The sequence below is a fragment of the Python bivittatus genome, unplaced genomic scaffold (assembly GCF_059951505.1).
Source record: "Python bivittatus isolate LINGU-HERP-01145 unplaced genomic scaffold, Pbiv_v1 ctg000690_np1212, whole genome shotgun sequence".
Taxonomy (NCBI): Eukaryota; Metazoa; Chordata; class Lepidosauria; order Squamata; family Pythonidae; genus Python; species Python bivittatus.
This window is the reverse complement of record NW_028277096.1, coordinates 19,514,035-19,529,592: the sequence shown is the minus strand read 5'-3', so window position 1 is coordinate 19,529,592 and position 15,558 is coordinate 19,514,035. Positions and strand designations below refer to the sequence as shown.

Below are 15,558 nucleotides of genomic sequence, written 5' to 3'. Positions count from 1 at the left end.
CAATGCGCTCTACGTGGGGCTACCCTTGAAGACTATCCGGAAGCTACAGTTGGTCCAGAATGCAGCCACGCAGGCTATTGTTGGAGCCCCAAGGAGGGCCCATGTAACGCCTCTGCTCCGCGAGCTGCATTGGGTGCCAGTTTGCTTCTGGGTCCAATTCAAGGTGTTGGTTATCATCTTGAAAGCCCTACATGGCATGGGGCCAGGTTACCTAAGGGACCACCTCTCTCCTATGACCTCAACCCGTCCCACCCAATCACACAGAGGGCATGCTTCAGACCCCCTCGGTGAAAGAACTTCGACTGGTGGGGTCCAGAAGGCGGGCCTTCTCTGCGGTGGCCCCCGCTCTTTGGAACATCCTGCCCCTGGAGGCACGATTGGCCCGCTCACTCCTGGCCTTCCGTAAGGCTGTGAAGACCTGGGTCTGCCACCTGGCCTGGGGTGGGGAGGGAATACCTCAAGCAGGGGGATGGCTAGCCCCATAGAGGCCTTCTGTCTTCAGCCTCAGATTTTTCATCCTCTTGGACTCTCCTTCTCCGTTTTAGTAATGTTTTAAATTAAGGTTTTATGTATTTATATATATTTATGTTTTTAATGTTTGTTGTGAATTGCCCAGAGTTCCCCCATTGGGGGGAGATGGGTGGCTGAAAAATTTAATAAATAATAAATAAATAAATAAATTTGTCCCATATTGCGGGATCCGCTTGTTTTTACATTGTGCTCATTCAGTTTCTACAGTGAAGCTATCGATACATGCTGTGAGAGGGTGGTTTGTTCATTAGACAGCTTGTCACAGAGCCTGAAGCTTGTTAGGGCTGAGAGAATGGACTGGCCTGAAGTCATTCAGGGAGCTTCCATGCCTAAGGGAGCACTAGAACCTGGTTCCTCCCACTCCTAGCTCATCGCCTCAACCACTACACTGCACTGCCTCTCACTGGACTCCCCCAATATATTTCCAAAAATTAAATGATGGGAAGCTTCAGTCCAATGCTTTGTTTTGAAATAATAATAGTAATAGCAATATATTTTTTAATATGCCATTACCAAGGTGTGGTTCAAATCAGGAAAAAAAACCCAATAATTGTAAAATTCCATGCAATAAAATTAGTCTGAAACTTAAAAGCCACATTAGTAAACAAATATTTAACAAGTAGAAGAAACTGCACATTACATAATACGAGCAATGATGTCATGGAACCCATGGTTGTCCCATGGTGCCTCTGTTCTTCAAGGTTTTTCATTCAACAAAACCCAAGAGCCATCAAGTGCTAGCAGGTTCTTTTTCTGCATCTCCCACGCAGTGAAACTTTATGCCCAATTTGGCTTTTCGGAAAGGCAGCAATCGGTCCCTGAAGCACACCCTCTCACCTGAAGATGAGCAACAGTGTGGTATTCCTTCATGAGCTCCTGTGAGTAGAGAGGCTGAACTGGGCGGAACGGGTTGATGGCCACAAGGCTGCACCCCGCGTTGGTATAAAACACATCGACAGCATATCTTGCTTGCAGACACTTCAAAACTAAAGATAGCAGAGCATTTGGTCAACACTGACGATCTGATTCCAGATTTTAGTTGCCTTTTTCAGAATACAGAACATTAAGTCTCTGTCCCATCCGCTAATGTCTTTTTGGACAGGCTGCAATTTCATTCTAGCTGGCTGACTCCACAGGCTTTAATTCCCAGCAACTGCCTTGTTGGCTTGGGAATTCTGGGAGTTGAAGTTCATGCATGTAGAGTCAAGGAACCAAATCTTGGGGTCACGCACAAAGGCAAACCAAGGTTCAAACAGAGGTTGCTAAATTAAAGAGACCCAGACACAAAATCATTAAGTAAATAAGTGACAGTTGTTATTATTATTATTAATTAAATGTATACACCCCCTGACTCTCATTGATTTTGGGTGGTTTCGTCAGTCTAAGTGTAATAATTAAATAAATATATCTAAATAAGCTACGGCAAGCAGAAATCATTGGCATAAATATTAACAGGCTTTGAGCAAGCTTGATTTTATCATCCAGAGAGAAGAGCCAAGAATTACAGACTTCCATTATCTATAAGAAAACAGGCAAGTAATATCTTGAAGTAGACCTTAAAGTATAGGCTTTATTCTTTGTCTCGTATTTCAGAAAACATCCCATTGTAATTTTGATTATAATTACTATTGTATATTGCTTAGTAATTTTTGCCTATATCTATTCTCAGCTTTTATTTCAACATGTATTTAGAGACAAAAGAAACAAAAGTTGGGCTGAAAGATTTAAAGAGTTTTCCTGTGTTGGGAACTCTGCTAAAATGCAACACAGTTATTAGCTTTAAGCTTTCTTGGGCAATAACCAGAACCCCAAGCTCAGCTCACTGCCTGATAATTCAAACTCCTGGAGGTGGCAGAGGGTGGGGGGAATGGATCATTAATCAGCTGTACTGGAAAGTAAAGGAATTACATCTTTTTTTTAACATTCAGCATGACCAGGTTGGAGTAGGTGGGTCTCCAAATGACAGGCCAACTGCAATAGTTTCCTATTTTCTTGCTGTAGAAAAACATTAGTTGGTTGTTTTTAAGGCAATAAAAGTTGTTACATGTGTTTCAAGAGTGCAGTTTGAATTTCTTGAAGTACAGGTAGTCCTTGCTTAGCGACCACAATTGGGGCCGTCAATTCTGTTGCTAAGGAAAACGTTATGTGACTGCAATGGGCTTACGATCATACTTCTGCTGCGGTCGTTAAGCAAATCAAAGTGGGTCGTTAAGTAAGACATCACATGACTGAGACTTGCGATTTTACTGCTGGCTTCTCCAATGACTCTGCTTGTTGGAAGTCGGTTGTGAACTGCACAAATGGCTGTGGGATGCTGCAATGGTCTAAATGCCCACTGACTGCGAAGTGCCCGAATGTCAATCACATGACTGCAGGGACACTGTGATGGTCGTAAATGGAAGGAGTGGTCATAAAGTTACTTTTTCAGTGCTGCTGGTTGCTAAACAGGGCAATCATTAAGCAAGGTCTACCTGTATAGTGAAATCATGATTTTTCAGACCTCAATACAATAGGCTACAGTGGGCCAAATTTCTGGTATAATTTTTGTCATTTCTGCATGATGTCATTGTACAAATGACATAAATGTCTGTGATGATATAACGGCAACTCCTTACCTCAATTGGATCTATTAAATCAAATTATATCAAAGCTGATACAACGTATATCACAAATTGATTGCTGGTTTCAAGTTAGAGAAGAATTTTCATAATCAGGCAGCAACATGGGTGTGCATGTAAAAAATGAGCAGCTTTTAAGCAAAACGTTTTCTTTCTTTTTTAAAAAATTTTTTATTCTTAAAAAACAATCTTATCAAACATCAAGCAGCGAGTCAAAACGGGTTACAAATACAAATGTGCATAATCATATTATCATATTACCAATATATCCAAATACATATGTATCATCAATAAAAGTAAAACATCACATATTATCTAATTAAACTCCTTAACTTTTTCTATTACTCTTTTTCATATTTACTCCCTAGCCAGGCATAAAATACCTGCCACATTTTATAGTATTCAGTATCTTCCTTATCTCTAATCTCCAGTGTCAACCTATTCATTTCTGCACAGTCTAATATCTTCCTTATTATATTTTCATCATCCGGTATCTTTTCCCCTTTCCAATTCTGAGCAAATGCAATTCTAGCTGCAGTCAAAACATGGATGATCAAATATATATCTTCTTTACTATAATTTTCTGGTATCATTCCTAATAGGAATATCTCTGGCTTCATTTCTATGTATTGAAGTGTCATTCTTTCTAGCCATTCACGTATTTTCATCCAATATTTTTTAGCTTCTGAGTAGGTCCACCACATATGGTAATAGGATCCTAATTCTTAATGACACTTCCAACATTTAGTAGATTTATTCTTAAACATCTTTGCTAATCTTGAAGGGGGAAAATGCCATCTATAAAACATTTTATAAAGATTCTCTTTGTATGCTGTTGACATTGTCAAAGTATAGTTTTTCTCCCATAAATTCTCCCATTTTTCCAAATCTATTGAGTGTCCAAAATTCTTTGCCCATGCAATCATAGTTCCTTTAACTTGTCAAAACGTTTTCCTTAAGTGGCCAACAGTGTTTTCGCTCTTACCAGTTGTGGTGGTTACAGGGTTCACTTTGGTAAGGTCACTGATGCAAGAGAATTGTTGTTGGTCACTCAGAAAAGATTCAACTTCTTTCCCCAAAGAGTTATCCTCCCCATTGTGATGGGCAGTGGTGCCATTGACCTGAAAGCAGAGACAGAAGAATTAAGAGACTAAGGCAAGTGAGATATCATTCCAAACACCTCCAGATGTCATCTGCAAGAACCCAGATTTAAAACATGAATTAAAAAAAAAAATCTGCATTCCTGCCATGAAACCTTGTGGGATTTGTATTCTTGTATGATTTCTGCCTCTTCATTTTACATGAATTTTGCCCTTCTGGCTTCATGCAATATCACATAAATGGAACCCAGCTCTGAAAAAGTTACCAAACCCTCCAGTTTAAATACTAACATGATATCTCACCCCAATGCATGTAAAGCATCAATTCAGAATATTTATGGAATAAAAGAAGCTACTTTAGGTCTGGCCAAATTGGGATTGGTTTCACAGAGTGAATTTCAATAGAGAATAGAGAATTTCAATAGTAAATCCTTAGAGTGGTTTCACAGAGTGAAGGATGGTTTATCGACATCGGAATCTGGTACAATGACATCAGATGCATCGTAACATCCACACCTGTGATGACATATGTGGATGTTATGATGTAGAAATGAATATAAATTGTATTACTATACAACATAACCCTTTGTGAAGAGAGGGAAGAACTTAACAGAGAAAATAACAGGAGGGAAAACGTAAACTTGTGCCTGAAGTAGTAAGCAAGCACCTGGTGTAGCTTTAAGGCTACCATCTGTCAGTTGCTCCAGAGTGGGTTGAAGCAAGCAATCAACAAGTATGCTTTCAGGCTGATTTTTTCCCCTTGCCCTTCTCATGCAACTTTCCACAGACCATTCCTGTGCAAAAATGTTCTGCTTCCGTTTTCCCTTCAGGCTTTCCTCCTCTCTCTCCTAATGCATGTGTAACAATCTGGAGACTGATGTGTTTTACTGGAGAATCTTAAATCTTAACCTCTGGGAGTCCCCAACAGTGGCAGAATGTTGTATGTTCTGTAAACAGCAAAAGCCTTGTGCAGGCTAGTAACTTTTATGGGTTTATGTACAAGACTGTAATATTATTATTAATGGAGTCCATGTCCTGGTGACTTTATGGGATCTCCATGTAGTTTTCTTGGCAATGTACAATAAATGGTTTGCCACAGCCGCCTTCTGGAAGGTTTTTCAACTCCCTAGTCTAGTCTACAGCTGTAAGATTCCTTAGAGTCTCCCTACAAAAGTTAACTGGGCCTAAATCTGTGAGCTTCTGTGCCAAGACAAGGTTGTTTATTATCATTATTAGGCAAACACTAAATTCTCCTGCAAATTTGCCAGGAGAGAATGCTTGTAGTCTATCACAAGGATCTTGATGCCCTGAGAACTCTTACTTGCAAATTGCCATTTTAAAACATGTAAGAAACAAGACGGATAAACCATAAGTGCACTAAATATTGTGTTTTGTAAATCAGAGTTTCTGACTTAGAACTATATAGGAACCAAACAATATTTGTTGAACATAATACATTAGAATAAAATATGGTTAAACATTGGAAAAACAATTTATGATTGCATGTGTTGGGCAAATCCTGGGAATATGCTAATTCTGGAAACCATGATAGAATTAACCATTAGTTAGTGCACTGCACAAGCAAAGCCTATGGGACCAACCTTAAACTGAACCATGGTTTATACCATCTGACTTGCTGAATAAGTCACAAAGGCTGTGATACAGGGCAGACCTACAAATCACAATGGCTGAGTTTATCTATCACATTAAGCCCAGATGTGACTTCTTTTATTTTTACTTTCTATGCTTTGTGAAGCCAACCACTGCAGTTAATAAACTCTGCCTTAGGGTTTACCATGTGCAACACTGGATTACTGGAATCTGATTCCTTTATTCTGTATGCAAATGCAGCAACACGTTGCCTCTTATTCAACCCCAACTGTGCAAAGAAAGGGATTAACACTGACCACAAATATTGGCTAGGGAACAAACCTAGTCAACAAGCACTGGCTTCTGACCTTATGATTTAATTTAAATCATGCTAAACCCTAAAACTCTCAAAACAGCCAAGAAGAATAAACTACTGTATTGTTTATAGTCAGGAACAATAAAGCTACTCTGTCTTTAACATTGAAGATCTACTGCCATTTACTAGGCCCTTTTATGAATGATAGCTGCCCTTCAAATAACCTATGATCCATACAAAGGGTTGTAAACAAGACTTCTTCTCCCCGCCCCAGACTGCTTTAAAACAAAGCACATATTCAACATTCGGGATTTAGGAGTATAAAAACTGTCTTCTTGAATCAGGAAGAAATCTCTCAATTCTCAGTGCTTGCCTCTTTTTTCTGCCTCAAAGTAGAACTTCATCTAGGGAACAGGCATGATATTTCTGGGACCCCCCCATGGCTGAGACTTAGTGGAACTGCAGTATACGTAAACACTGGGCAAAAGCTCTTTGACTGAAAAAGCGATCAAGAAGCTGGTGGACACAGAAGACTGTGATTGTAGCACAAAGTGCAACTGAAGACAAAAACACAGCAATAATTCTTTCAAAGATCTTTGATCAGTCACTGGTAGCCCTTAGGCCAAATCTGCCTCCTGGATATTCATCAAGCAAGAAAAAGATAAGCAGAGAAAGCCACAACAGTTGGAAAGGGACTTGGCAACAAGGTCTGGATTTGAGTGGGATGTTGGGGTCCTGTTGTTAAGCAACCCAATCCAGGCTTGGCAACACAAACCAACACAGTAGTTGATTGAGGTTCCCCCTAGAATCAGGAAGTTTTGCCCCAGATTTTCAGTGGGAGCATTCCAGACGGCAAAGATGAAGTTGTGGCATGTTGTGTCTTGGTTTACTGAAAATAACACAACAGGGACCAGAAAATTCATTGTTAAGCAGGGTGGTTGTTAAGCGAGACATCACTTGACTGCACCCAATTTTACGACATTTTTTGTGGTGGTCATTAAGTGAATCATACAGTTCCCCATTGATTTTGCTTGCTGGAAGCCAGCTAGGAAGGTCGCAAATGGCGATCACGTGACCTCAGGACACTACAACCATTGTAAGTGTTAGCTGGTTGCCGAGTGCCCAGATTGCGATCACATGACCGCAGGGATGCTGCAATGGTCATAAGTGTGAGGACTGGTTGTAAGTAGCTTTTAGTGCCGTCGTAACTTCAAATGGTTGCTAAACGAATGGTATTTAAGCGAGGACTACCTGTATTTAGTTGGGTTCATACTATGTGTAGCCATAAACTATGGTTTCAACAAGATTTCACACGTTATGCCAGACTGTTAAATAGATAGAGACCTGAAACAGCCTTAAACATTCCCCAGTTAGGTTGCCCCCACCCTTTTCATTATGCCTAAATCTTTAATGTAAGCAATTCCTATTGAAATGTATGGAGCTTTTCATATAAACACAATGATTTTTTTAGAAAGCCACTTGCCTCTGGTCCATAAACTTTACCACCATGTGACCAAGCAGGATATTTCAATTTTTCACAGACTGGAAATAGACTACCCTTTGGGATGGAAGTTCCATTTAGTTATGACACTTTACCCATCAACATAGAACTGACAATCAGGGAGGCCACCTGGAACTATTACATAACTGAATGGGCTTATTTTAGACATCAGCAGATTTAAAATTTGGTATTTAAATTATAGCACTTTTCATTTCAGACTGCAAAGATTTGCGCACAAATGTATATACAGGTTGGATCACCAACACACTACACCAAATGCAGTTTGATTTTTTTTTTTATGGCTGTCTATTATGAGAATTAAGCCAGTATGGTTTGTAAATTACAACTGACTTTAACGGACTGTGCAGACAGAGTCACCGCCTATAAAAAGGCCCTACCTGTTATTTTTTTAAAATAACCCAGTGTTACTATTGGATAGCTTACTATGAAATCCTAAATACTTTTGCAAATGTTGGGATTAAGGAAAGGCAGGCCTCTTAGCTGTCGCTTCTCATGCAGTCTGGCAACCCATTTTTTCCAAACGCTGCTTCTTCCCAGGTTCTTCCCCTCCCACTCCTAGTTTCGCCATGAGAAGCAAGAAGGAACTTCGTACATGCGCAGCCGAACTCTTGCTCCGTTCACCTCTCCTTTTATTTCTAAAGATTTGAGAGAAGGCATATTAATGGTGCAGAACCGAGGCATCGGTGCTGGAGTTTAGCCGTGGGGATGGGGCGGGGGGGGGGAGAGGAAAGAAAATAGAGCGAGGTACCGCCCAATCGGACTCACCCGCCGCATATACATAGATAGGGAAAGTGGAGAAGGCTACAATCGGAGATCCGAGCCGGTCCCGGGGAAGCCGAAGCAAACGTCCTCTAACAACAGCCGGGAAGGGAAGGCTGAGGTCGCTCGACCAGGCAAAGGCGGAGCAGGAGGCGGGGGCTGCTGAGTTTGAATCAGCAAGGCTCGCTCCGGGATTCCCTGTGCCTTTGTCTGGGGAGGGAAGGTCCGCGAAGGACGGTGGCGGAGTCTCTCGCAGGCCGGCCCTGGGCGCGTTTTCCTGCGGGTAAAAAGTCCCGGGCTCAGCCAAGTTCAAGCTCCCGAAAGCCCCGGGAAAACGCAACACGTGGCCCGTGGAAGGAGCTGATCGGGAGTAGAATCACGTGCTCGAAAGCGTTGCTTAATACCGTATGCCGGTGTTCCTCAACCTTGGCCGCTTTCAGATGGGTGGACTTCAACTCCCAGAATTCCCCAGCCAGCAAAGCTGGCTGGGGAATTCTGGGAGTTGAAGTCCACCCATCTGAAAGCGGCCAAGGTTGAGGAACCCTGCTGTATGCAGTTCTGTGTCTTCATCAAAGGCACAAAATATACAAAAGACAAAATATACAAAAGACACAAAATAGTTTCAAAATATTCAAAAATATACAAAAGACACAAAATAGTTTCATTCATTTTGCCGGTAATTCTTGGTCTTACAAGGATGTATACAGGCACACCCATGGTCCTTCCAAGTAAAACATTAGAGCTGGATTAAAAGAATAGGTTCCCCCCCCCCAAAGAACTAGCTTTCAACTTGCAGGGATTCAGTTACTGTAGTGGAGAGGGGAAATGCCCCTCTGCGTCTGAAATCTGGAGGAATCGCTTCTAACAGGTACAGACGCCAAACACACAATTTGATAGTTTTGGATTGTTTCAGAGGGGCAGGAGGCTGGCTGGTTAGGGGTAAGTACTGAAGCCATGATTCTGTGTAGGTCTGCTAACCCAAATTGTGGTGAGTAGATAGAGACACTCGAAATTTTATGAATGACATGTGGAAAGATCACTTTTTCTTCTTGCACTTTTTCCTCTGTGCAAAAAAAAAAAAATGGATTTAGAGGTTTGGGTCCAAGTTTTATCAAGCCTGGAATAAACCTCTTGCTGTCAATGGGATCTGTTACTTTGGTAAGCCCCACTGATTTCAGTGTCTCTGACCTTAACTATGGCTGAGTTCACACATGTTTGGGCCGAAGAACGGTTTGTTCTGTGGCTTGGTTGAATGAATCAAGCTGTGGGTTACAACGACACTATTATGGCTTACTGGACTATTGTACAATTACGTGTGGCTGGTGTAAGCGTAAATGTGGATCTAGCCAATTATGTTAGAATCCAATAACGCAAGTTAAATAAACTGATAAAATACTCAAAGTCATGACACCAAAATGGTGATGTTCAGAAACCAGCAGAACATTTCAATCTGCCAAACTGAAATGAAAAAGACTCATTGGTATATTCTCTGCAAATTAAGACTCCCTCCACCCCCATTTTAAAGATAAATTATTGGGGGGGGGGGACTTAATCTTCTTTTTGGAATAGTATGAATAAAATAGGATCTTCTGAATTCAATCTACATGCTATTGAGTTATCCCAGAACTAATAAATAAGATCTAACAGCTAAACATCAAAATCCCCCCCCCAATATTTTACAACATGAGGACTGGCTGATTTATCAAAACTGTAATGAATCTATTACAAGTTTAAGATTCTATAAGACTCTGATTTAGATGAAAGAGCTCACATGCATATGACCAGAACATAATTTTGAATTTATTTTTAGTGTCATTTTAGTCATCTGTGCTTTTAATAGAAAACAAGCAGGCATTGCTCCAGCAGCGTGGTGAATCAGGCAGTACGGTTTAGCAGGATATTTGCTGATGAAAATGTCGCGAGGAAACAGATCCCTTATTTACTTTTTTTTTTTTGGTACTATGCTGTAGCAGCAGGAAGTTTAAAATAATCCGCAGCGGAAGGCAAAGGAAGAAACTGTATCCCAAGTTTTCAAATGTCATATTCTCTTGAAAGTGCATTCTTCTTTATAAGCTGAGTCATCCTGTGGAGGAAGTAACCATTTCTGTTTTTTAAGAATTCGTCTCCCTGGTGATTCATGTAGGTTATTCTTTCAGAGCATTTCCGGATGAATATTTGAAAAATGCAAAGCAACGGATTTATAAGCATTGAACTGGGTTTTAAATTGATTTTCTCTCTTCCTGCTGCTGTCTTCCAGCCATTACTGTGTATGTGTGAATTAATATCCATAGTTTGGGGATATTTGTAAGCATGTATTTATTTGTTCATTGCTTCAGAAGAGAAGGTCCCAGGCTCATCCAAACCAACACTTTGGCAATGCACTGCCTGGTGAGCAGCTTCCGAGGGAATTTTGTTTGAATTTTAAATTTAATTATTTTAACTCTTCCTATACATTTTCTATGATTCCTGTAACAATTTTATACTATGGACAATGTTGGTGTCTGACTGAATACTTAATTGCTTGTTTGATGTTACCGTTTAATTTTTTTTATCGTCAGAAGTTCAAAGAAATATGTTTGTGGTTGGTATACAAATAGCATAAAATAGTATTTATGCCCTGATTGAATTTTAATCATTCTCTGCCCCTTCCATCTTTATGGGAGGAAAACCTCAAGTCCAACTTCCATATTCACTAATGAGCCCAAAAAGAGATTAACATTTCAGGCACTCCAGACTGCTGTAGACCAGTTTGGGGATAAACAGAATTGAAATGAAATGGAGTAAATCTGAATATATTTACTGGAACACTGTATAGTAGCACTTCACATTTTGCACTGCAACGTTTTGTTACAGGTCCAACATGCCTTGTCAGTCAGAATACATTGTAATTTTTCTTTGAATTTGTAGACTCTAAAGGATAATTATGTTGTTTTTTGGCAGAGTGAGGAATTTCTAAGGAATCTGCTGGCCACAAAAAAAAAACGTGCTGAGAAGAGTGATGAATCATCCTTGAATTATCTGCTTGTGCACAGAGGTACATACTTATTTTTTTTCTTTATTACATTTATCTTATCTTTATCTGTTAGACTTCTATACCTTTCCCACACAGTATTTCAGTGTAAATTGTGGCAGTCATCTTTTTCATTTCTGGATGACATGATGGGTTTGGTCAGAAGATACCTTCTTGCACAAATCTTTCTCATCTGCCTTCCAAGCAGGACTGTTTATGGGGCTGGGGAAGCCCTCCAGCTCGGCAACCCTGAGCAGGAAGGGGGATGAGTCTTTGCTGGTGAGTTCTGTTCCCTGGGCTCTTCCTAGGCAGCCTTCCCAAAATGTGTGGACTTTAACTCTCACAATTTTAAAAATGGCCCTGCTGGGGAATTCTGAGAATTGAGATCCAGCCCATCTGGAGACCACCACAGACTGCTTTAGGAGGTGGCCCATCAGTGGGTCAATGGACTGCCAGGAAGAACATGCTTACATGGCATTAATAACATCTGAAGTTTGGTGAGTTGCTGCAAATGGTTGCCCACAATGCAAAGGTCCTGCATGCCATTCCAGTCCAAAAGATGAGAGTAGAGAGGACGATAATATCTGTGCTGGACCACATAGGTAGCACTCTAGGACCACATGACCTCTCATCTCCTAAACGTTTCAAATTATGGCACGATGATCCATTCTTTCATTTATGGACATGTTGAAATAAGATGGCTGAGATGTCAATATCCCACTTTAGTTCCCACTGTAGGTGTCTGCAAAAAGTAGAGGGAGTGAGCAGGAAGAGCAAGAGATGATATGTTCTGCATGACATCATTGTAGTTGGATGTCTGTAGTTTAGGTTGTTGAAAGTTAAACATTATTGGATTAATGTATTAACATGGGATGATTTGGTTATGGTGGAAAAATGGGCTTGGGTACACCACTGGAAGCTAACTTCTACGTCAGCTCTTACCAAATGGTTACAGTTCTACTGTACCTTCTCAAGGCTATCGTCTTCCAGATATGCTGGGAATGACTGCTGGATGGGAATTCTGTGAGCTGCAGTCCCACTATATCTGGCATATGTTAGTGAGGAGACAGCCAACCTAGGAATTATTAATACAGTGAACCAACTCAGAAATTACCCTGAAGAGTTCAGCAAAGAGAGAGAGGGTGGCTCATGACAGCTGTTGACAGATCACCTTTTGTCAAGGGATTCTGAGTTGACATTAAACAGGGATACAAGCCTTGCTGTATTGGGGAGAAAAGACGTAATTGCTAACCCACTTTTTTCATCAACTATTCCCATTTGAATTTAGGATAGAAATCTTTGAATGGTGGGGATCTATCTTGAAATAAACTCAGTTGCTTGCTTTTGATTTCTGTTGTACTTGCTTGCCATTCTGATTTTTGTTTGTTTTAAATGCAACTTTGCAGAGGCAGAAAAATGTCACAGCAGCTGGTAAAAGAAGCCTTTATAAGTAATCTGAATGGAACCACCTTACTTGAAATTTCTATTGGCTTACCTCTTGCACCATTATGTCTTCTTACCAGAGGATTGCTTCTAATTTTGTATTTTCTCCACTATGGAAGTCCTTTATGTTCAATGTATGGTAATTTTTTTCTTGACTTCACTCTCTTAGTTGTCCCTCCACTACTTTCCTGTACAATTTTAGCTTCCATACTCCCTTTTCTGATCCTCTTCATTATGGCATTCTGCACAGGCTTGCTTTTTGTCATTTATAGCAAACGGACAAATTATGCCCAAGTGTCACTTAAGCAAATCTCAGATGATTTCCTGAGAACAAACCTGGAACCAGAATACATTCCCTCCATAACCACGTTTCGAGTTTTTAGCAATTTGTGGACATCCATTAGCATCCTGGCTGTAGACTTCCCACAGTATCCCCGGCGATACGCCAAAACTGAGACTTATGGAACAGGAGTGATGGATTTGGGAGTTGGATTATTTGTTTTTGGAAACGCTGTGGTTTGTCCAGAGGTTCGGCTGAAACCTGCTGCAATACAACACAAATTCTTTTATCTCACAAGGCAACTCTTGACCGTGTGGCCCCTCCTTTTCCTTGGCTTTGGACGACTGATGAGTGTCAAAGCAGCTGACTATTATGAACATGTCACTGAGTATGGCGTGCACTGGAACTTTTTCTTCACTTTAGCTGTCGTACGAATGGCTGCATCACTGCTCCTGACCACATTCCCTGTGCACAAGGCCTGGATTGTCGCAGTGGTGCTTGCTGTAGCCTATGAATGCTTTCTTGACATTACACCTCTGAAGATGTTTATTCTGCATGGAAGCAATGGGCAAGATTCAAGGATTGGTTTTTTAAATGCCAACAGAGAGGGCGTATTTTCTGTCATTGGTTACCTTGCTATCTACATGGCTAGCGTGCAAGTAGGTTTGTATTTGTTAAGAAAGAGAACAACAGCAAGAGAGTGGCTTAGAGTAATCTCCTACTTTTTACTGGCCATTTTTCTCCTTCTCGTATGTCTCTGCATTACTCAGTTGTACATTGACGTTGCATCCCGACGAATGGCAAATCTTTCTTTTTGTATATGGATTGTTGCTCACTGCTTGCTTCTCTTCAGTTGTTTTTTAGCAGTTGATCTCGTTCTCATATTCGCAAAGCTTCTTGTGGGTGGGGCTGATATTCCTTGTAGTTGGAATTTGCTGCAGTCGTCAACATATAAAAAAACTAATTTGGAATTCTTGCACAGAAAAACAGTATCTCAGAGTATGTGCCTGATCAGTGCTGTGAACAAAAACCAGCTTCTGCATTTTTTGCTAGCCAATGTTTTAACTGGTCTTGTAAATAGGCTGGTTGATACCATTCATAGCCACACACTCTCTGCCATGTTAATTCTACATTTATATATGTTTACAAATTGTTTAATTATGCATGTGTTACAAGCAAAAAATATAATATTAAAGTGGTGGTAATTTATAAAACTTCAGGAACATGTCCAGGCAGTCACCAGGAGTCAACACTGACTTGAAGGCACAAAAATAAAATAAAATAAAATAAAAATAAAAATAAAAGCTGCAATGCCTTGCAAAGCCTTGGTGGCTTTCCTTAGGTTTTGGGCATATGTACATAGGACTGTGTAGTTTTTTTTACTGGGATACTTAACAACCCAGTTCTGACTTTTGGGAAATGGAAGGGAATTATTATTTTAAACCAGAGATTTCTTGTCAGTAATGTGATATATTTGCAAAAATTTGTGATACCACAAAATATAAAAGCTATATCACTGGAGTGGGTTGGGACAATTTTTTTCTTTTGGAGGGGCTTAAATGGTGAAATTGATAAAGACGTAGGCAACTATTTTGATTCTTTAGAAAAAAAAATATTTCAGTGGTGCAATCTGGGCCCCCCAATATGAGTGCTGGGGGAATCACATGTGGCTTGAAAGTTGCCTACACCTGCTTTACTGCTTCTACTCACCCCAACTGTTATTTATTTATTTATTTATTTATTTATTTATTTATTTATCCGCCCATCTCACACAAAGCAACTGTGGGCAGCACACAACAATTAATAAAATAACAAGTGAATAAAAACAGGTATATAAAAAGATAAAGAGCTATTATTAAAACATTATCGCAATTTTTTTAAAAATTAGGTTTTAAATTATACAAACCCCATAAAAAAGCAGAATATCAATTACAGTGGAGTCATCTAAGAATGTCTCCAGTTCTCAAAGACCCCCAGGCCTGATAATAATACATAAATTTAGGCTGGTTTTGTACCTTACATGAAGTCCTGGCTTTCTTAATATTTATTAAATAAGCTATAATTAGCTTTTGAGCCAAAACCAAAATGCCATTTTATGTGTTACTGCAGAGGATAAGCCCTGTCACAGTATATTATGCTGATAAGCAGTTAGCATTTGCTAATACTATGGCATATATAAATATATGCAGGTCAGAGCTGCTCTTACAGATTTAATTTAAAATATATTTAAATAAAAATCCATGCAGCAATATAATTCATGTTTTCAAAATAAAACATGCAGTGCCAAGAATCAAATCTATCTGTAGCAATATAGACAAACATTTGCATTGTAACCTTAGGTGCAGAAAAAGCAAAACAAAGCTAATGTTGTAAAATCAACTTTTTACAA

General features: G+C 39.9%; 2 protein-coding genes across 9 annotated transcripts in view; one reads left to right on the top strand and one right to left on the bottom strand.

Annotated features, from left to right (window-relative positions):
* Positions 1-8,794, bottom strand: part of MYO19 (myosin XIX) — a 35,581-nt gene extending 26,787 nt beyond the window's left edge. The window contains exons 1-3 of one of the 2 annotated variants that reach the window (XM_088152206.1): positions 8,443-8,794; positions 4,135-4,270; positions 1,369-1,517 (exon numbers count right to left, since the gene is read on the bottom strand). In XM_088152206.1, coding sequence (XP_088008332.1) covers positions 1,369-1,517; positions 4,135-4,270; positions 8,443-8,457 — 300 coding nt within the window. In that variant the 5' untranslated portion in view covers positions 8,458-8,794. The remainder of the gene's footprint in view (positions 1-1,368; positions 1,518-4,134; positions 4,271-8,442) is intronic. The other variant, XM_088152207.1, reaches the window with a different exon arrangement.
* Positions 8,795-10,375: 1,581 nt separating this feature from the next.
* PIGW (phosphatidylinositol glycan anchor biosynthesis class W) lies at positions 10,376-14,669 on the top strand. Of its 7 annotated transcripts, XM_088152211.1 has the most exons (4): positions 10,376-10,575; positions 10,773-10,824; positions 11,377-11,470; positions 12,853-14,669. In XM_088152211.1, the coding sequence occupies exon 4, from the start codon at positions 12,863-12,865 to the stop codon at positions 14,372-14,374; it is 1,512 nt and encodes a 503-aa protein (XP_088008337.1). In that variant the 5' UTR covers positions 10,376-10,575; positions 10,773-10,824; positions 11,377-11,470; positions 12,853-12,862; the 3' UTR covers positions 14,375-14,669. The 7 variants fall into 7 exon arrangements, with proteins under 7 accessions (XP_088008337.1, XP_015745733.1, XP_025030195.1 ...); XM_015890247.3 differs by lacking the exon at positions 10,773-10,824; XM_025174427.2 differs by lacking the exon at positions 10,773-10,824 and having other exon boundaries at positions 11,655-14,669.
* The last annotated feature ends 889 nt before the right edge of the window (positions 14,670-15,558 follow it).